A 23,636-nucleotide genomic window follows, 5' to 3' on the forward strand; every position below is an offset into this window, starting at 1 on the left:
GGGACAATGCACTATTTACGAGTTCGATATAATTAGGTAATATTGTAATAATAGTACAAAAACACAATATTATGACAGAGTGTCAGGGTAGAATGTAGATGGTAGTAGGTAGGTAGTCATCAAATGTGTACGTAAAAAGTAAATCAGTAAATACTGAACGGTCTAAATTTGTATAACACTAGTACATGATATTATTATATTTGAACATTACGTTATGAAATTCCGTCGGACACGTTTAGAACCCCTGGCCCGCCAATTGATTACTAGTTTCGACTGGTGCGTGGGCGGGAGGGGTTCGCGGGAACGGGTGGTCGGCGGTACTGTGGTTGTAGTAGTAGTAGTAGTAGTAGTAGTAGTAGTAGTAGTAATAGTAGTAGAGTGGTACGAACGTAAAACTCCAGTAGGTAACGTTCTACGCCGTCGGTCATTGGCGCGTCTGTGGCACACGAGTGGAGCGTCCCGGCATCGTCGTCGGTCGGTTTTTTGTTCAGTTTGTTGTTCTCGTCCGTGTCGTGCAGGTGAAGGGAAACTGTTTCGTGGTGTCCGTGGCTATTGCGTTCGTTTTCGGGATACGAAACACAATGGCGTCCTGCAGACGATAGTGTCCAATTTCGTGAGCGTTAGTTCTTTTTCTGAAATATACATATGTAAATTTTGCCATAAAAGTAATATTAAATAACGTGCGCCTTCCGATAGTGTACCTAACAGTAAAGTTCGCGCGCCGTTTTTTCGTCGTCTGTCGTCCGGCCGGAGTGATAAGCGGTTTTTTCCACTCCGACACCAGTTACTTAATAATATAATCTTTCTGACGACCGAACGGATCGGTTTGTCCTACACCTACTACCATTTGATTATGGAGGCGAGTCGTATAAAATCAGGTATACCATACTGTCCGATTAGCCGAACGGCGCGATGCTAGTTGTGAAGCACAACCATGTCGCGGTGTGCTTGCTGCTGCTGCTGGTGCTGGTCCAGTCCGCGTTTGGATACTTGCTGGTGGTATCCGACACGGACTCTCCGGGGCTGGTGCTGTTCGATGGCGGCACACCATTCTACGACCGGCCGGCCAGACGGTATGCACTGAACCCGGAGAAGAGCGGTGACTTTGTCGCCAAACTGCTGCGCGTCGATCACTACACTGGATCGGTTATACTCGAACGGCCGTTGGAATGCGACGGTTTCAAGTATCCAGACGTGTTTACATTCTATGTGGACTCTACTTCAAACGACACACTGGAATATATGTCCGTACCTCTGAGGATGGTCATTAAAGGGTGTGAAAAAAACAGTAAGTCCTATTCTGTTCTAAGAACTTGCATATCTATCTAGTATGTTGTATCTCATGATCATAATTTACAAAATTGTCCAAAAATATATTCTTGAAGTCTAATATATTATCATATGTTATCTAGAGGATAGTGTTGACAATAATACTGGTGGACATATTAAAGTTTGTTGTTAGTTCATTGATCAAATCGTTATCATCAGTGTTAAGAAGTACCTGTCCTACATAATGACTGCATTCATATTATTTTCTTTATGGATTGGGTTAGCCTTATTTGGTACTTATGAAATGTAGAAGTAATAAGTTCTCTAATCAAATATTCTATCCTTTAGATTACTTATATTAAAGGGCAGGCATCTTTGTTTGATGGGAGGAAGGGCTAATATATTTTCTTACTTTCCTTACTATGGAAGTAAATAATTAGGTACCACATATTTTTAATAATCATTATTTTTATAGTAAAAATAATTTTCTACGAAATAATAGATTGGTGATTGCCATAAACCTTGTCATGTAAGCACATCTTTTATTGTGTACCTATCATCTAACATAATAATCAAATTTAAAAACACAAATAATTCTTTATTTTAATATATTTATGACAAAATAATATTATGTTATAATATAAAAATAGGTACTGTTTTTGTTTTTACTTATTTTTTTATGGGGGTGGCTGCAGGGTCAAAGCCTCCCTGGGTGCACCACTATTAGGTAGATGTAATGTTTGGATAGGCATGTGTTGATAGGGTTGCCATATTTTATTTTACTTAAACCGGGTCAAACATATTTTGTATAATATTCATGGTAAAAATAATTCCACTCCTCCCTATCAACCAGTTTTAAAGTCAGTTTTTTTTTATAACTAGAATACCATTATGTCAGGATTCTATGATGTATGTTGGTATGTTTGCAATTGATGAGGCACAAACTAACAACGTTATAAATCGAAATGAGTAAATTATTATTTAGCAATCATTGATTACAAAAATAGTCGAAGGGAAGCAAGAAAACAGCAGACATATACAGTATTAATTTTCATCACTAAGCCAGAAAAATAATTTTAAAATAGATTTTATCAATCAATAAAGTGCTTAATCAACTTGATTATTTTATTATTTATCAAACCAATATTGTTTTTCTTCTAGAGATCTTAAGTATAAGATAAAATTACAAAATCTTAACATAAATTATTGAAGTTTGGTTCTGGAACAATTGCCTGTCCAGAAACACTTTATCAGGGCAATGGGAGGCTATATTCAAACCAAAGCCAAACAAATAATTATGGCAACCCTTTGTTAGGAACTTATGAACCTACCTAATATGTTTATTCCAAGCAGTGCAGCTTATTACCCTATTTTTTATTTTAAATTTGATCTTTTGTGCCAAATAATATTATTATCCATCAAGATGTTATTTTTATGCCATTTAGGTATTTAAAATTAATGTTTGAATTCGTGATTGAATTAATTTAATCATCACCATTACTTTTTTATTTAATGATCTAGAATAGATTAAGTTAAGTAGGAATTTTTAATCTTTGTTTAACTTTGATATTTTGTCATATAATCAATAATAAGACAGGTATAATACCTAATGCTTATAAAATGTTCAAGGAAATATTCATCACAAAAAATTAGATGAAATCTAATAAAATATTATTTTTTTTTTGTTTAGAGATAGACTCACTATTAAACACTCGTATTGAACATGCCAAAAAGTGGTCTAGCAAAACATTGGTCTCAGTGGTTTTATCAGTATTAAAGTAAGTTAACATTTTTGAATAAAAAATTATCCTGTTATTATTTTTAACTACCTATATATGTAATTTATAGTCTTAAATTTGGCACTGGTGTGTCAATGGATGAAGTGAATAAAAAATGTTGGCGGCAAAGTGAATTTGTTGCACCTCTTGGACCTTCTGTGATTCCTCAAAGTGTGTATAATGACTGCAAAATACGGTATTTGGATGTTAGTGACAATCGATTTAGTGTGGAGTCAAAAAGTGGCGATCTTGTAGTAGCTGAAAACTTTTGTTCAACACTTGATCCTATGTCTATCATTGTCATGATTTCTTATGAATGTGATGTGAATAGTGAAATTGTGTCACCTTCAGAACATTACATTAAAGTATGATTTTTTTTAATTAATGCAAAAAAGTTATTATTATTTTTTTTTTAATGTTGAATTACCAATTTCTAGATGATTTTATGGCATAAACGAAGTTTAACTGAAACTGGACGTGTACGAAGAGAAGTAGAGATGGCTGATAGTGGACTGCAGTTTGAAAGAAGTCTATATGTTGCTAGTGTAGCTGAAGAACTTCCATCTGGTACAATTGTTTGTAGTGTACATGCAAGAAGTATGCCTCCAAATAATAATCCAATTGAGTACCAGATGAGTCCAATTATCGATACTAGGTCACATGCAATGTTTACCATTGATTCTAATTCTGGTTTAGTCACAACATTGGTATCATTAGATAGGTATGTAATCAGTTTTTTTTGACAACTTTGTGTAACTGTACACTTTGTCTAACCTAAACTGAGGTAGTTGTGTGTACTCAGCCACTCTTTTTATGCATGCCAACTGAATATAATTTTTCATATCAATAATTTAAAAATGCCACAAAAAACTATTTAAAATGCTCAGTAATAATATTAGTTACAATCAGATAAGTTTTATTTTTAATTGGGCGACTATCCATTAAAAATAAAACTTATTTTTGGGTTAAATGTCAATATTCATATGTTGTTTTAAAAATAATTTCTTGCCAGTTCATTTCGGAAAAACAAATATAGTTTGATCTAATTCTGAGTACAGTTATGTTATTTTAAAGTGGAAGCCTGGTAAAATGCTAGTTTACTATACCTAGTAATAACATTACATTTTAATGTTTTCAGAGAATTCATGGACGTTCATTATTTACGAGTAATTGCTATAGATACATCATCTCATCCATCTACAGCAACTACAACCCTTCAAGTAAATGTCGTGGATGCCAATGATCACTCACCTGTTTTTGAATCCGCTTCTGGCATGTATGAAGCTTCTGTGAGGGAATCCGTTTCTGTTGGAACTACAATTATTACCATAAGAGCAACAGATCTAGATATTGGATTAAACTCTCAAGTATGGTTTGATAACTATACATTTATAAGACTGATGAATATTTGTTTATATTTCATTTTTTTTTTCAGATTGAATATTCTATTGAAAGTATATCAGGTGGTGGAATTAACTCTAGTGCAGATGAAACTTTTGGAATTGATCTTCGCAGTGGTGTGGTTAGTGTAAGGCGAAATTTGGATCGGGAAGTATGTGAAGTTTACACAGTCATGGTTAAAGCAAGTGATCAAGCTGCACCACCATCACCAAGGCGTTCAGCAATTGCTTCATTAGTAGTAAAAGTATTAGATGACAATGATAATTATCCACAATTTTCTGAACGAGCTTATACAGCTAATGTTCCTGAAGACCTTAATCCTAACCAAAGACCAGTTATTTCCACAATTAAGTAAGTTTCAGTTTTAAATAATTAACTAACATAACAATATTCTAGTTTTAATATTTTTTAATACAAAAAAATACTTATACTGACTGCATGTGAAATGTAAATTGTATTTAGTGGTTTAAAATATAGTCTTGTTTTTATTTTCGGTTAAAATGGTTTTTCTGAATAAGCGTGTTTTCACCTTTAAAATAATTGAACAGTAATAAACATTTTAACTATATTATTTTTGTGACAAAAGTACAGAAATTGTTTGCTTCATTTATTCACTTAAGCTGTACATTATAGATAAAAAACTTAAAAATAAAACACCAAGATAATACAAATTATATTTTTGGTTTTGAATTAAAAAAACAATCAGTTATTAAAAAATATTCTTGAAGAATTATGAGTACATCTGTGGCAATATGGATATTAATTATTTTTGGACCATTTTGTCAATTTAATTAAAAATATATTATATTATATGATTAATATTAAAATTAACTTCCTAAAAATGATCATGTTATAAATATATTTGACTGTTTGAGTTATAAAACTCAAAATATTGTTGTATAATCTGAGACTAACTGTCTACAGTCTACATCAACTTAAGTAATAAAGTAAATTAATTAAATGCATTAGATTCTGTTAAATCTTAAGTGATAATTTTTTTAAATCTTGCTTATAAAATGTTATCTATTGAAAACCTTTGAAAGTATAGCATTTAGGACTTTTTTTTATCAAATGTTGAATATAAAAAAACATGTTTTTTAAGCTTCCCTTTTTTGTTATTAAAAATATATTATAATTTTAGAGCTACTGATGCTGATCAAGGTTTGAATGCAGTTGTGAGATATGCTATAATTGGTGGTAATACACAAGGACAATTTTCTATTGATAGTCAAAATGGAGAAGTTTCATTAGTCAAATCATTGGACTATGAAGCTATGCGAAGTTACCGACTTATGATTAGAGCTCAAGGTATAAACTTAATCTAGGAAATAGAATAATGGCTTTAAATTTATATCATACATGTTTTTACAGATGGTGGAAATCCAAGTCGTTCCAATACTACTCAACTACTAGTGAATGTAAAGGATGTTAATGATAATCCTCCTAGATTTTACACTTCCCTTTTTCAAGAATCTGTATTAGAAAATGTTGCTGTTGGATATAGTATTGTAAGAGTGCAAGCATATGATGCAGATGAAGGAGAGAATGCTGCTTTAAAGTATCGGATTTTTCCAAGAGACTTTGAGGGTACCCTAGCTGAGAACTTACCAATTACCGTTGATGAAAAGAGTGGTTGGGTTTATACTACTCACTTATTAGATCGAGAAACTAATCCAAAATACCAGTTTCAAGTTGTGGCTGAAGATGGAGGTGATCCTCCCAAATCAGCCACAGCTAGTGTTGTGGTTACCATTCAAGATGTTAATGACAATGAACCAACTTTTAATCCAAAACAATACGATGTTGTAATTAGTGAAGACTCACCTCCAGGAACGCCGCTTACAACCGTTATGGCTACTGATCCAGATGAAAACCCTAGGTATAGTTACTGATGCTATAAGTATTTATCATGTTGAGTGCCTCGGTTGATGAAAAGTTAATAACTGTGACATTACCCACATGACCGCATTTATGCTTAGTCGACACAGTATAGGAATCTTTATGGCTACTCTCTTGGGTACCATAAAAACGCTTTCATTTTTATACGCAGAAGTCTTACATCAACCGACGTAGTCATGGAGCCATGTACTTGTAAAACGTGTGTCATATACTATGAATCACTTTTCAAACTGAGTGTTATCAAACTTTGCTTTTCTTATACTAACATTTTTTTTTATTTTTCCAATATAATAGATTGCATTATGAAATAGTCAGTGGAAATTTGAGAGGAAGATTTGCAATTGCTACTCATAGTGGTAAAGGTTTAGTAACTATTGCTCAACCATTAGATTATAAACAAGAAAAACGTTTTATTCTATCAGTAAGTGTGTAATATTATAATACATTACTACTATTTAAAGCACTTTAAAATGGTGTGTAATAAGCAAGGTTTGGGACTTGTAGCGATTGCATACTTTTTTTATTTATTGTAAAATGTAGCAGAGTATGAAATAAATTTATTTCTCAATGCCGTGGTACCAAATCTAAAATTTGAATGTGCATATTTTTGCATATTTCATACATTTTGCCGGAAACTGCTTATTTTTACGTTATTGTGCTTAATTTGCATATTTTAGAAAAATTTTCGAAATTTCAACTTCACAAATTTCACCCGATTTAAAAAAGAACATAATAATGCAGCTTACTCGCAGTCTTATGTACCTATTTGCTATATATAACTTACAACTCCTTATAATTTTCGTGGTTTGAAAATATTATGATGGGCTAATTGCCTGTATCGTTACATTTTATATAAGATGTTGCGATACGAGCGATACCATAATTTTAATATATTGCAGTTATTAAACTTTCTTTGAAACTAAAGGTATTCCCGGTAAATGTAAGATTATTTATTTATTGATTTAAATGAAAAATTTAATTTTTTATTTTTCCCATCATTATATTGTTGACAAATAAAATTTAAAAAGACTGAAATTTAAGAAACAAGTTAACAATCAGTAGATTTTTTTTAAAAATTTTTTATATTTAGTACACTAATTGTAATTAATAATTATTAATAAAATAATAAATAATAATAAATATATTAAATGCATTTTTTAAAATTTTTTTGCATATTTTACGGTTTTTAAGTGCATATTTTAGCGCTTATTATTGTGTTTTTAAGCGCTATAAGTCCCGAACCCTGGTAATAAGATTTTTATATTAAAAAAATCAACTTATTTCATTGAACGGAATATGTATTATTTTAATTGGTAGTATATACTTTATTATACTATATTACAATATTATAACATTACAATATTCATACAATGACAAGATTTCATTAGCTTATTTTGCCCTTTAGTATTTTTAGTTAATAGTTTTACATTTTTATTAAAAATAAACAATTCAAGATGATTTAATGATAGATTTAAAACTGTATTAGTTTCAAAATAAATAAATGATATGATAATTTTAAACATTATTATAGCACTTTTAAAGGAGAACTAAAAATGGTTTAAAATTTATTTTCAGTTTATCATTCATTTTTTTTTATTATTAAGTATAATCATTAATCAATATCTTGATTTTGAATAGTAAACATGCAAAGTAATTGTATACACAGCATCATGTATAATATTATAATTATTGTTTTGAAAATTTAGGTAACAGCAACAGATTCGGGTGGCTTATCTGATACTGCTACAATTTATGTCAATGTTACTGACGCTAATAATTTTGCTCCAATTTTTGATAATGCACCATATACAGCTAGTATTTATGAAGATGCTCCAGTTGGTTCTACAGTTCTCGTTGTTTCTGCTACTGATGGTGATGTTGGTCAAAATGCTCTAGTAAGTATATCCAATAATTTAAAAAATATATTTTTACTCACGTGTATTTATATATATGTATCGTGTCTTTTTTAGATTACTTATTCTTTAGCGAGTGGCTATGGCGATGCTTCTGAGTTTACCATCAATGCTCAAAGTGGTGCTATTGTCACAACAAAAGCATTAGACCGTGAAGTACAAAGTGGATATTTACTTACAGTTACAGCTAGAGATGGTGGTAATCCTCCACTTTCAGATACCACTGATGTAGAGATTTCAATCACTGATATCAATGATAATGCACCACAATTCTTTAATGCATCTTATTATGGTTCAGTTTCTGAAGATGCTATTACTGGCACTAGTGTCCTTCAAGTACAATTTTTGTTTATTGTTACATGCATTAATGTTTTGTTTTTAATGCATTGTATTTATATAGGTAAGTGCATCTGATGCAGATTCAGGTTTGAATGGTCGCATTAAATATGCTTTAGATGACGGTGTAGAAGCTTTTGTTATTGATCCAACTTCTGGAATTTTACGAACTGCAGCTTCTTTAGATAGAGAAAGCATTCCTCAATATAATATTCATGTATTTGCTATTGATAAGGGTTCACCATCCCTCTCCACAGCTGTAAGATAATGTAGTTCTAAGTATGAAACTGTTGCTAAAATTTTCAATTTTTATAGGTTCCTGTTACTATACGTATTGAAGATGTAAATGATTCACCACCAGTTTTTGAATCTGATAAATTAGTCATGTACATTCCTGAAAATTCACCAATTGGTTCTACTGTTGGGGAGCTGTATGCTAAAGATCCAGACGAAGGACCTAACGCAATTGTTCAGTATTCTATTATTGGTAATTTTAAAATACATATATAATGCTATATTTTGTGGTCTTCTACTATATGAATATAGTAGATGGAATATTATCACAATATAATGAGCTGGAAATGACATGGTGGGCAGAAGACAAGATACGGCCTACTAAATGTTCCTCTACGATCATTAACACTAGGCATTATATGGTTTCAACGTTACCACTGGTTTTATTTGCTGTCACATTTTGTATCTTAGTCCATGTTTTATACATAGACGTTATACTACTAGACTGAGCATGACTGTAATTTCAGCGGTCTTATGTGTTTGCTGATATTGATATACAACGTATACTGTACTTGCACTCTACCATTATTGTTATTATATCTGTATAGTGTATACTAGCAGAATAACTCGGCTTTGCCTGTGTGCAGTATTTTTAGTGTTATTATTATTTTTTCTTATATCTTGATTTATTAAAAATTGTTATTTCTGGGTACTCTTCATAAAGTTATAAGTGGGGTTCGGGACTTGTTGCATTTGCTTGTTACTTAATAATGACTGCAATAGTCTAATTAAGATATAAATTTGTTTTAAGTCATAATAGATTGACATTCAAACATTTTAATTGCATATTTTCACATATTTCGCAATTTTCCGAGCAAAACTCATATTTGACAAATTTTGGCAATTTAATTGTTATTCATAGCACATTTTCGCAGTTTTTATTTTATGTTAAGTAAATTTATTTAAAAGGTTAACATTATTTTTTTTTACTTTCACACGTTGGTCAATATACCTAATCATAGAACGAGTCAGTACAGGGTAACTACGGAAATACCTAATTGTTTCTCCTTGTAACTCGGTTTATTAATGAAGATGAGATTATAACTTTATTAACTGGATTTTGCAAATAGGAAAATACCTAATTGTTTCTACATATACTATCGGTTATCAACTTATAATTTATAGAGTTATTGCTGTCAACAAATTACTAATTAAAAAAAATTATTTAAATTAAAGTGAATAAATGAAATTTATTTAAAATATTTAGTTGCATATTTCAGTTATTTTAAGTTGCATATTTCCTACAATTTGTGTGTAATAAATTTGGAACCCTAGTTATAATTATATCGGATCTTACCTCATCTGTCTGAGTAAATAATTTCAACCATTTATAATTTATATACAACAAAAAAAATATTAATTTCTACCATCTCTATAAAATCTATAAACAATGGCAACTATTAATATACAATAAAAAATTCAATTCCTACCACGAATTTCAAAATTCATGTTTGAACTTACAATGCAAATTTTTGGAAAAACTTTTTTTAATGGGTCTTTGTATTGTAAAACTAAACTACCGACTAATAATCATATTCATAGATTCAGCAATGATAAATCAGACTGACAAATTATTTTATATACTTAGATATTACTGCAATCTCTATTACAAGACCACTCCATCTACATATGCCATGTCAAGGGTTTTATAAATTATAAGTATAATGTTTCTGGTTAGTGGTGCCCATAGTGACTCTCGCACTTGTATCTTGTACATGCCATGAAAAAAGAGATAAGTATGTCAGCTACTTTTTGATACTCATCGACTCATCGTGTTCGCCAACTTAACACCCCATTTATTAGCTACAAATTAATTTCTTATTTATTAAATTAATAATAATAATATAATATAGTAATTGTATTTTATTTCATAACTTAATAATTAGAGCCCGTAATTATATGCATTTAAATTATTGTGAAATACGATGCTCATATTATACTTACAAAAGGGGCTAAATATGCAATTATATTCATTAATCATTATATTATACTTTAAGAGGACACTACACCAGCACATGTTGTCTCCAACTTACAAATGTACAACATAGCAAAAACTTTTCTGCTTAGGACTACTATACTCCTTCTGTATTTATAGTAGGAATACCAAAGTTCCCCAGCATAGGGATGAACTCTATCTGTGTCGTAGCTTTTTATTATTTGGATAATATATATACAATTAAAGTTATCAGGTTGAGAACATAAGTTTTTTTTTGTATTTTCATTTAATTATTAAACATTGTTAGTCCTATCAAAAAATAAAAACTTTTATACAGACAAAGTTCTTTTCTTTGCATTGTAGTTTTTTGGTAATCCTACTATAACTACAGAGAGAGTATAGCTGTCCTATGCAAAACAGTTTTTAAAACCATGAAAAACTTGCATAGCGCACACCACAATGGCCATACATTTTTGTTCCGCACAACATAATTAATGTGTATAATAAATGATATAATTTTGTTTTGTAGGTGGAGATGATGCTAGCAGTTTTTCATTATTGAGAAGACCTGGGCTTGATAAGGCTGAATTATTAACTTCTGTTGAGCTAGACTATGAATCAAATAAGAAAAAATTTGAATTAGTAGTAAGAGCATCATCACCTCCATTACACTCTGATGCTCCATTGACAATATACTTGACTGATGTAAATGACAATGCTCCAAGACTTTCTGATTTTCAAGTTATTTTTAATAACTTTAAAGATTACTTTCCTACCGGACCATTTGGTCAAGTTCCTGCATTTGATGCTGATGTATCAGACAAACTTATTTATCGAATAATATCTGGAAACAATGCTAATCTAGTACAATTAAACGAATCGACTGGTATGCTAACCTTATCTTCACAGTTAAACACAAATGTACCTAAAATTGCTTCAATGGAAATATCGGTTACTGGTAAAGTATTTTTACTTGATATTGGTCTTATGTGTACTTATCTTATTTTAACGTTAATGCTTTTCAGATGGAGTGAATGAAATTAAAGCTACTATGACCCTAATAGTGCGATTGGTCACCGATGAAATGCTTTTTAACTCAGTAACTGTCCGATTAGCTGATATGACAAAAGAAGCTTTTTTATCTCCCCTCTTAGAATTTTTTACATCTGGATTAGCAGCTATAATTCCATGTCCAAAAGAAAATATATATGTATTCAGTGTACAAGATGATACAGATGTTGACGGACGAGTGCTCAATATTAGTTTTTCAGCAAAACAACCAGATGGTATTTTTTATTCTCCTCAATTTCTTCAAGAACGTGTTTATTTAAATCGAGGAATACTAACTCGTTTATCAACTGTACAGGTAATTGTTTTTAAGTTAATATCTTATTTATAGAAACTAAATATTAATAATACAATTTTAAAACACAATTTTAGATTTTACCATTTGAAGATAATTTATGTGTTAGAGAACCTTGCTTAAATTTTGAACTGTGCTTAACAGTCTTAAAGTTTGGTAATGCTTCATCTTTCATTAGCAGTGATACTGTTTTGTTCAGACCAATTTATCCAGTTACCACATTTGCCTGCCAATGTCCTCATGGTTTTACAGGTATTACTATATCCTCAATTTTTTTTCTGTAGTCTGTAATGATTTATTTTCTTTAGGGAGTCAAAAATATTACATGTGTGACACTGAAGTTGATTTATGCTATTCTAATCCTTGCAAGAATGGAGGTCAATGTCGAAGCAAAGAAAGTGGATATTCTTGTATCTGCCCACATCGTTTTACTGGCGACAACTGTGAAATAAACTTGAATCACGATGAATGCAAACCAGGAATATGTCATTCAGGGGCTACTTGTTCTCCATTAAAGAGCGGTGGATTTTTATGCGATGATTGTTCCCCAGCTGGTACTTTTGAACATTACGATGAAGTTTGCAGACTTCGTTCTAGAAGCTTCCCAAAATCTTCGTTTTTGACCTTTCCATCACTAAGACAAAGAAATCGGTTACATATTTCACTAAAATTTTCCACATTAGAAGAATCTGGATTGTTATTATACAATGGTCGATACAATGAACGCCATGATTTTATTGCCTTAGAACTGATTGAAGGAGGCCGTGGGATGCAGTTTTCATTCTCTTTAGGATCTGAAGTTACTTATGTAATAGCTTATCCACCAACTAGTGCAGTAAATGATGGTCTTTGGCATTCTGTTACAATTTCTTATATCAATCGAGTGAGTAATAATATATTAAAAATTTGAAACACAAATTTAAAACATTTACATAATATTTGTTTTTAAGAGTGCTACTCTGAGCTTAGATGATTGTGATGTACCGTTGACTGTAAAATATGGGTCAAAACTTGGATATTCTTGTGCTAACGTTTCTACTCAAGTGCTAGATAAAAGGTAATAATGTCCAGTATTATTGAAAATATTATAATAATATTTTATTTAACTGTTTATTTTTAGGTGTGAAATATTAACAGAAAGTTGTCATCGTTTTTTGGATCTAACTGGTCCTCTTCAAATAGGTGGACTGCCTATGTTGCCAGACTCTACTAGTTTTCAAGTGAAAAGTAAAGATTTTATGGGATGTATTGCTGACGTATACATTGACTATAAACTTCTTGATTTGAACAGGTTTAGTATCAAATATAGTTTAAAATACTTAAAATGTTATCCATATTATATGATTGTTTGAAATTGTTTGTGTTTTTAGTTTTGTAGCCGATAATGGTACCATCATTGGATGCCCAGAACGCAAATCTTTATGTGTAGACAGTCCTTGTAAAAACGGTGGCAGTTGTACAGATCATTGGGGTACATATAAATGTGACTGTCCTAAATTGTGGGGAGGAAAAGACTGTAGTCATCGTAAGTAAAATAATTTTCATTTAAATGCAGAAGTATTTTTTAAACTCTTTATAACATGTGGTGATATTAAATATTAATGTGTAATTTATTATTGGTTTAGCCATACAGGCTCTTTGGCGTTTTTCGGGAGATGGAATCGTAGCGTTTAATCCATTATTGCGTACTATTCAATTTCCATGGTATACATCGTTATCATTGAAAACTAAAAAACCTAATTCTCCAGTAATTTCTGTGAATATAGGACAAAACACTACTGCTCGAGTTTATGTTAGTAGTGTGCGTTACATTTTTAATGAGTATTTTAACTTATAAATTGTATACATTTTTAGTTGGAAAGTGGTTTCATTGTCTATGTGGTTGATGGCCAAAAAGCTGTATTTAGCAGTGTGCAAGTCAATGATGGTGATTGGCATAATTTAGAAGTAATATGGCAAAATACAGGTGGTGTTAGATTTGTTTTGGATCACGGAATTCGTTCTGTAGTAAAAACACTTAATGCCAAACTTCAAGGGCAATTTGTTGGAAAAATCCAATTAGGTAACTTCAATGAAGATTTAACCGATGTTGATGAAAATATGGGATTCAAGGGCTGTATTAAAGTAAATAAGAATTTGTAGTTTTTTTTAGTAATATTTTTATTAGAATTATATTTATCAATAAAATAATCACTGTATTATAAAACTTAGGATGTTCGAATTGGTCATAGTGGAGGAACTACTGTATTAGAAATACCTGAACTTATGATACGTGTTAGTGAAAATTGCGAACAAGATAACCCCTGCAATGGTAATAAATGTCCAAAGCATAGCGAGTGTATAGCTTCATGGCAAAACCATACATGCAAATGTCATACAGGTATTTATTTTGAAAACTGTTGATACCTAACTGTACAACATTTGGCATATATTTATTTCGAAAAATACCACGATAACTGTTTTTTTAGGATTTGTGGGAATAGCTTGTGAAAGTGTGTGTGATACTAATCCTTGCGAAAACAATGCTGAGTGCGTTGAAGATCGAAAAAGCCTTCGTGGTTATCATTGTCAATGTAATTCGACTGCATTTACTGGTATGTTATCATTACCTAAATGTTTAACTATTTTTAGAAATTTATTTACGATATTTTTTAGGTGAATACTGTGAACACGAACTCAAAGAGTCTTGCCCTGTTAGCTGGTGGGGACATCATCGGGGAGTTTGTGGTCCTTGTAACTGTATGGTTGACAATGGTTATAACCCCCACTGTAATAAAACCACTGGCCAATGTTATTGCAAAGTAAAGTTCATTTAAAAAAGTTTAATTATATTATTTTAATTAATATGTATTTATATGTATTTAACATGACATTAAATTAGGTATATTTTTTTAATTATATACTATGACTTATTTTTTAGGACAATCATTATACTCCTCATGGTTCTGATAAATGTCTCGAGTGTGGTTGTTACAATGTTGGTTCTTTTGACCGATCTTGTGATCAAATAACTGGACAATGTAAGTGTCGTTCTGGTGTTATAGGTCGCAGGTGTGACCAATGTCCAAATTCCTATGCTGAAGTCACATTAAATGGATGCGAAGGTAATTAAACATTTTTAAATTGGTTTCTAAGATACAACATAATATAATAATAAACTAAAACATTTCTTACAATCTATTTTTCTAGTTATCTATGATGGCTGTCCCAAGAGTATAGCAGGTAATATTTGGTGGCCTAGAGCCAAATGGGGTGAACATGTTACTGAAAACTGCCCGATTGGTTCTCAAGGCAAAGCTACACGCTTATGTCAAAATACTTTGGATGGATGGCAATTTCCTGACATATTCAATTGCACTTCTAATTCATTTGTCGATCTACAGAGACTTGTGAGTATTAAGTCAATGAATTAATAAGTGTTATGAGTTTTAGATTCATTTTCATAAACTTAACATTTTATCAATGTGCCTACACAACATATTTAAAACCAAATATCTTTATTTACTTAGTTAAATGGATTAGAAACCAAATCTATTAAGGTAACTACATTTGTTGCCATAAATGGAGCTAATAGTCTTCATAAAGCAGTAAACAGTTCTCAATTCTTGCACGGTTCTGATGTTCTCATCGGTCAACAACTTTTGCAACATTTATTATCTCATGAAGGATCTTTGTCGGGGTTGAATCTGACCCATAGTCAAGATAAAGATTATATATCGGTTAGTGCTGTTCCTAATTTTTAAAATTTTATTTATGTAGCTTTTTAAAATTTTATTCAATTTTATACATTTTGTTCCAGAATTTAATTATGGCATCCAGTCGTTTATTAGACTTGAGTGAAATAGATCATTGGGAACGCATAAACAGTATAACATCACAGGGACCATTTAATTTAATGACTGCAATAAATAACTATGTTGCTACTTTGTCAACAACTCAACATGATACTTATACAGATCCATTTGAAGTAGTTACTCCTAATATTGGTATGTATTCTATATTATGTATATATATAATATGTATATATATTACATAATTATTAGTTAGAATTTTTTGTTTTACATAAATATTTATTTTTTGCAGCTATTGGTTTAGATGTAGTTTCAGCGGAGAGTCTTTTTGGGTTTGAACCTGAACACGAACGACCAGATTTGTCTACTTCTGCATTGACAGAAGAAAAAGTAAATTTACCCGACTCATCTATACTTCAACCAGCTATACAAGTATGTACTTACAAATACTTTATTTTATTATATTTCAGTCATTTTTTAAATTTCAATATTTGTTTCTATTCAGGTTTTGAGTTTAAAACCTGGTTCAGAAATATTGGGTTTAAAAAATATGGGTAGTCCTGTTGTTGTTTTACCAAAGTATAACAACTATCTTTTGGATTCTTCAAAGTTTGATAAACATACCCAAATAATGGTGCCAATCGATTTACTGGGTATTGAACCAATAAAACATGGAATGACCACTACGAAAGGACAACTTTCTAAAAATGCAGCAGTTGTTGGTTATGTTCAGTATCGTACACTTGGAGCGTTGTTACCATTACGTTACGATGACACTGTTCTAAAGAGATATTCTGTTGATCTCCAAGTGGGTTCACCAGTTATGTCATTTGTTGCGACTCTAAATCACAATAATCCAAAAAGTTAGTTTTTATATTAAAAAAAAAAAAATTAAATAATGTTATTGTTAAAATTTAAATTCAACTAGGAAAACAACGGCACATCAATGGCAAAGAAATTTCAGAGTTATCTGACATGGTGCCTTTGGATTCACCGATTCGTATCAAGATTTGGATCAACAAAAACCCAGTTACATTGAGATCCAATCCACAATGTGTACGGTGGTCAACATCTAGAGTGTAAGTTTTCATAATGAATTTATATGTATATAATATTTAAAAACTACTAACATTTCTCACCTCTTGAGAAAAGTATTAATAATTAACAATAAAATATAAATAGTCTATATGCCAACAACTATATATCACTATGTATCACCAATTTAAATGTACTGCATTATATTTGAGTATAATATGATAAAATGTTATCATTTTGATGCATAGTACCTAACAAATATTAATAAAGAGTCGAATAATATATATTTTAAAGATAAAGGTTATACTAGGAAAATAAACTGAACGGTTTAAATAGTATTTATATATGTCACTTTTTTAATTACTCTACCAACTTAAAATACACGCTCATTGAATTGAGTGGTGAGCTCTAATATTAAATATTAGTTTAAAAAAATGATATTTCTCATCCAACTCTTAAAGTTCTGCATTCTATTTGCATTAACTTTTTTTCAAACCGAAGGAAAAAATTACTAACACAGTTGAAATATAAAATTTATGAGATTTTATATTATTATTTTTAATATAGACCAAGTGGTGAGTGGACTCGAGCTGGCTGTCATACAGAGTTACCAGAAGACAATTGGTGGAAAAAAGATCCTATTTACATTAATTGTACATGTAACCAACTATCAACATATGCTGTTCTCACAGACGTAGTTGATGAACACGTAAATCATTTTTTTCTTAACTATAGATACCTAATATTCCGTGTGCATTTTTATCTAATTTGTTCATTTGTTCATTTTTTATCATCAGTACATAGTTGAATATTCAAATTTTGAACTATTCTCGATTTTGGTATCATTTGGATTAGCAATCATTGCTCTCATTGTGACATGTGTGCTGTTAGTTGCTGTACGTGCAGGAACCAATACAAGTTCTATATACTCACATTTTGCCCTGTGTTTATTGCTCACTCAATGTGTGTATTTGGCTGCCACTCAAACTCGAGGAACACTGTATACTTTTGAGGTATATCTTATTTATTAACATAATATATTTTTTTTTTATTAGTCTTTAGCCTGGCAACTAAGGCCATTGGCTATTGTAGCTGCTACAGTTTTTTGTGTGGTTGGTACGGTTGATTTGGCAACTCGTGTGTATGTATGGCAAGGTTTTTACTTCTTAGAACCCGGTTAGTCACCCATCTGGGAACTAGTGACAGTGAATAATGTACTCAGTGCGTTTCTGATTGTAGCAATCGTGCCACGTCAAGCTATAACATAATATTTATGTATTAATAAATAATGGTAATTAATAATGAAATAAAATGTTTCCTTTTTTCTTTTAGATTTGGTGTAAGTTTTGTTCTATAACTTTACACTACTTGTGGTTAGCCACCATTGGTTGGTCTTTGGTAGCTGCACTCCATCTGTATCGAATGTTAACTGAATTAAGAGACGTAAATCATGGTCAAATGGGTTTCTATCATAGTATCGGCTATGTTTTGCCAGCCATTATAGTCAGCTTATCTGTTGGAGTGCGTATAAATCAGTATGGGAATTATTATTTTTGTTGGTTGTCTGTTTATGAATCTGTTGTTTGGAGTTTAATTGGTCCCACTTGTCTTGCTGTGGCAATTACTGTTATTGTTTTACTCCTGTGTATCAGAGCAGCATTCACTTTAAAAGATCATGTGCTTGGTTATGGAAATTTAAGGTAACAATTTACTTTTAGATACAATTATGTAAATTATATACACTAATAATTAAATACATTTTAGAAGTGTTTTGGTTGTACAAGTGATCTGCCTACCTATACTAGTTGGTGTTTGGTTGTTAGAAGTCGTTGTAGCATCAGAACGTGATACACGGCTTACATACACATTGTGTGCTGCTGTTTGTAGTCAAGGTTGGCTTGTATTAGCAGGTTTATGCTATTCTAATGCAAAGCTTCGATGTGGAATACACCACTGTGCCTTACGGCTCATTGGAAAAGAAATACCAGAAAAAAATGAACCAGATTCAGGAATTGGTGCTATATCACCTCCGACTATTAGATCATCTTTGTCATATCGTAACACAGGAGTTACGGCTACAGATGGAATAAGAAGACCAATTGGTATATCAATGTCCAGCACTACATCACGGTCAACTACTAAGACGAGTAGTAGCCCCTATAGGTATAATAATAGTTTTTTTTTATCAATATAATCCAGTTTCCATAAGCCATTAAAACTATGGAAATTAACTTAATGAATGTTTTTCTTCAGAAGCGATACTCAATTAAGGAACACATCGACAACAACAAGTAATTATGATCATTCAACATCAGACTTGCCATCTAGTTTTCACCGAACGCAACACACATCAGATTCAGATTCTGAAGGTTCAGGCGAAGGAAGAAGTTTAGACTTAGCTTCTTCTCATAGCAGCGATGAGGATGATTCTTCTCGCCATAGAGGTCGTAGAAGTAATACTTCTTCAAATCGACCTCCTCCTTTCTTACCAAATATAAATGAAGATCCTGGATTGCCTCCTTCGCTCAACGTGATTACAAATTCCCAGTTGTTTCCCAATTTAAAACCTCTGTATGCTCCACGATGGACTAGTCAACAATACCCAACAGGTAAAATGTATATAAGTATAAAAAATAATTTATGAAAATTATGGCCATTAAATATAATATACCTACTTAATAGTTAAAGTCGTAGCAATAAATGGTTTAAAGTTTATATTATTTATTGCTACAACTTTTCGTTTGTAAATGTGTACAATTGTCTTTGCTTAACTAATGGCTGATAAATATTTTTAGTAGGCAATTATCAATTAATTGAATTTTTAGCATTATAAATAATAAATATAGGGGGTTTAATTAATATATTATGTTTATAAAATTATTCACTAATCAACATAAAACTAATATTTTAAATAATTTAAATTTCTTATATGTTAATTTATGTGTTACAAATAAATTTTATACTATATTTATGTTTAGTTCAAGAAGAAGACCATGCTGTTGGACAACATCGTTGGACAGGATCAACAATATCTGATCAAGACAATTCAGTGATAAATAATCGAATGTCTCTTGAGCCACCACTGTTAAACAGTGAACACTTTGGTTATCATCACAAGAGCTCGACATTCAATTCTCTAAATAAAACAGAATCTGATTGCGATGTAGATGATAAAGCTAGTCTTGGAGACAAATACTTATTTCCTTATACTGGTATTTTTAAAAATATATATTCACTGTTACATTTGTAGGTGGAAATAAGTAAAAATAGAAATTACTCATTGTTTTTGTGTCTTGTATAACTTTGTTGTAGCCGAAGAAGACCATTGTCACTCACCCTATCGAGATTTGTACGGTGATAATCGCAGAGGAAGTGACCTTTATGGTATTTCCATGCCACCGCCTATGGTAAACCGGGGAAGTGAGAATGGATCATTACATAGTGAAGACAGTAGGTTTGTAACGGCTCGAGCTTATAGTCAACCAGTATCACCATCTACTCACGCTTCCACTTCTACTCTGAATTTACAATCAAGACATGGTTATACAAATGAGTATGGTATACAGGAAATACTAGAATCTGAGTAAGTCTTATGCTTGATCCAAGTAATTTTTAGTTTTAATTATAACTGTAATGCATCAATGTTAATTTGGTGTAGTGATATCTCAAGAGTAATAATAATTAACTGTCACAAAAAAAATATTATTCACAAAGTATATAATTATATTCAATTGTTATAAAAACAACACTTGTTGACTACACCAATTTATATAAATTATTAACTATTAACTAATATTATATAATTATGTTTATTGCTAATCTTAATAAGTACACGGCTCAGCTAATTTAGCCCTAATAATATTAACATAATGATTGATTTATTATGGTTATTTTCTTCTTTTGCATTGCTGCTATGGTGTTTGGAATTTACAGCGAAGAAGAGGTAAGTGTTAAAATATTTTACTCATCTCATATTTCCTTATGTAGTTATATCTTATAACTTATAAGTGTCTACGGTACGAAAGTAATAATAAATATTAATGGTTTCAAAATTATATTACTTGTATTAATTTTAGTAACAATTGTTGTAAAATTGTATTATTCTTTAAATTTTAAAAGAGTCATAAGTGAATATATCAGCTATTGTGACTTGTAGCTCAAATTTAGTTTATCTCATATTAACAGGGCCGGTCGTAGGTCTTTTGCCGCTCTAGGCAAATCTAATTTACGCTGCCCTATATGCAATAGTTAATTTTTTTGAGCGGAGGGGGTTGAATAAAATATGGACATTTATTTTTAACTATAAACACTTGTTTTGTTTAAAAAAAAAAAATATTTTGACTGACCTCAGTTTTCTTTACAAAATATAAAATAATAATAATAAAATTAATATAAATGTTGGGTATGAAATAGAACAAGTAATATTTTTGACTATCGTTACTCATTCAGTATCATTTTCATAGATCAACAACATGTATTTAATTAAACATTAAAAAATGTGTAACTACACAATTAAAAATATATTAAATGAAATTAATTTTGCGAGCGTTTTCTTGGCAAAAATCAGTCAGTAAATTTTTAAACTCCAGGTTTTCCATTACTTCTTTTAAATAGGAATTGTAGCAAGATCACTTACCCTTTCTTGATTCGTAGAAGACCTCAAATAGTTTTTAATTATTTTTAATTTGGAAAAGCTCTGTTCACCAGATGCAACCGACACAAGCATAGTTAAAATAATATGAAGTGCTACAGCTACATTTGGTTACGTTCTCGGTAAACGAAGTATCAATAGTATATTATTATTAGTTATTACACATTTATTTTTGTATATTTTGAACAACGAACATACAATTCAGCATACTACATTATGTTATAATAATTAAATCACTTTGGTTCATTCGAAATTTGCCGCCCCCACACTAGTGCCGCCCTAGGCGGCTGCCTATTTTGCTACCACATTGAGCCGGCCCTGCATATTAATATAATTGACTTGATTAAAATATTTCGTAATTATGAATTCTGAGGGTATTAGCTTGGTTAGTATATTTAAATGTCCTCGAAAATTTTGGAAAATATTTCATGTAGCATAAAACATTATAAATTACTTTTTTTTAAGAATTACATTGTGTACAAATACTTGACTTCATAATCACCTGTGTTAGTTTATATCAATAATATCATATTTTGTTGAAGACTTAATAAAAATTAAGTATACCATTCGCCAATCTTAAAAACAGGCGATATATATATTTATTCAATCTTAACAACTGGCTTATGCAATACATGACTATGTTTCAATGTGCAGATTGAAATTTCAAGTATACTGTATATGAATAACAAAAGTTAATTCCACTCGGCACTCAATATTAATTATTTACTCTTGTTAGTCGTTAAAAAAACAAACAAATATTTGACCTTTAATTACTTGTATTTTATATAACTTTTTAAACATAACAATATATTATCTTTCTCTTTCTCTTATTAATTTTGATATTAATATATACAAAAATGGCAACAAATGAATTATAACACAAAATGAATAGTTAAGAATTTGTTCCAATAATAGACATTTTTAGACTTGTTATAATATTTTCCATCTAATTGTTTTAAATTATTATCTATAACCCTGTTTAAAACAAAATCTTTATACTTTTCTTACTACACATCAAATATTTCTTAGTTATAAAATCATTCTAAATTGGTTTTTTTTTTTTTTAATTTAGGAAGGATTCGAGTGAAACTCCGGTGTAACGGGATTTTACAGTACAAATTCAACTAATCATGGTGTCTTACTTTTTTCCCTTTCAAACTGTGACATTTAATCCTGTTCAATAAGTGTACATTTTCAGTAATTTACCATATTGATTTTCAGTCCTTCCTTTTTTATTCCACTCATTATAGTATAGTTTATCAATGTAAAATAAGTATGAACATTTTTGGTCTCAATTATCTTTTATTTTTTTTTTGTATTTAAGGTTATTTTTCAATTATATTAGTTAGTCATATTATGTGTACAGTGTACCTACTATGTTATTTTTAATAAGAGTTTAGACTAGGGTTTGCGATTGTTGTCGTGTTCTCAATCACAATATTACATGAAAATCGATCAATTTTGTTTATAAATAAAATATTATGTAACTTTATGTGACATAATATTAAACATTTTATAATAAACCTCTCGCAAGCTCTAGTCGGTGTAGCCCAGGAACTAATCAGCCACGCTTCCACTGCCATGGACCTTGTACAGACAAACGATATATCATCTCACATTTAATAGACACATATCTTTATAAACATTCCAATCGACGTAACGTTGTTATCGAATGTGATTATTTTATTTTATTAATATAGATATATAGTTATATATTTATATATATTTCCCTTTTAGTGCCATACTGTCCGAGTTGGTCCAATCATTTGTGATATGTAGGCCTAAGTTTTATCTTTAATTTAAACAAAAATACATTCACAAAATATGTTGATTATCACATTTTTCTAATCATCATTCATCATATTTATATTTAAATGTTATAAAGATCATTGCGTTTGATCGTGTAACACCATGCTCAATATTAACATAGTTATGACCGGGATTTGCGATATTTGTACTAATGGAGTATA

General features: G+C 30.6%; 1 protein-coding gene across 3 annotated transcripts; it reads left to right on the forward strand.

Annotated features, from left to right (window-relative positions):
• Window positions 1-380: 380 nt before the first annotated feature.
• On the forward strand, window positions 381-23,284 carry LOC111029144 (protocadherin-like wing polarity protein stan). Of its 3 annotated transcripts, XM_022308016.1 has the most exons (41): window positions 913-1,288; window positions 2,960-3,047; window positions 3,118-3,412; window positions 3,485-3,768; window positions 4,186-4,414; window positions 4,483-4,799; window positions 5,590-5,756; window positions 5,820-6,327; window positions 6,642-6,768; window positions 8,054-8,242; window positions 8,318-8,596; window positions 8,661-8,855; window positions 8,912-9,083; window positions 11,356-11,784; window positions 11,852-12,192; window positions 12,267-12,441; window positions 12,498-13,072; window positions 13,140-13,246; window positions 13,310-13,480; window positions 13,560-13,714; window positions 13,815-13,981; window positions 14,044-14,313; window positions 14,401-14,569; window positions 14,658-14,783; window positions 14,845-14,990; window positions 15,110-15,293; window positions 15,379-15,578; window positions 15,699-15,908; window positions 15,989-16,175; window positions 16,273-16,412; window positions 16,486-16,843; window positions 16,909-17,059; window positions 17,583-17,724; window positions 17,813-18,028; window positions 18,348-18,715; window positions 18,780-19,178; window positions 19,269-19,624; window positions 19,994-20,227; window positions 20,328-20,598; window positions 20,949-20,958; window positions 22,739-23,284. In XM_022308016.1, exons 1-41 carry the CDS (start codon window positions 913-915, stop codon window positions 22,751-22,753), a joined length of 9,498 nt encoding a protein of 3,165 aa, XP_022163708.1. In that variant the 3' UTR covers window positions 22,754-23,284. The 3 variants fall into 3 exon arrangements, with proteins under 3 accessions (XP_022163707.1, XP_022163709.1, XP_022163708.1); XM_022308015.1 differs by lacking the exon at window positions 20,949-20,958 and having other exon boundaries at window positions 381-1,288; XM_022308017.1 differs by lacking the exon at window positions 20,949-20,958 and having other exon boundaries at window positions 381-1,288; window positions 19,272-19,624.
• The last annotated feature ends 352 nt before the right edge of the window (window positions 23,285-23,636 follow it).

This window comes from Myzus persicae, unplaced genomic scaffold, assembly GCF_001856785.1.
Source record: "Myzus persicae strain clone G006 unplaced genomic scaffold, MPER_G0061.0, whole genome shotgun sequence".
Taxonomy (NCBI): Eukaryota; Metazoa; Arthropoda; class Insecta; order Hemiptera; family Aphididae; genus Myzus; species Myzus persicae.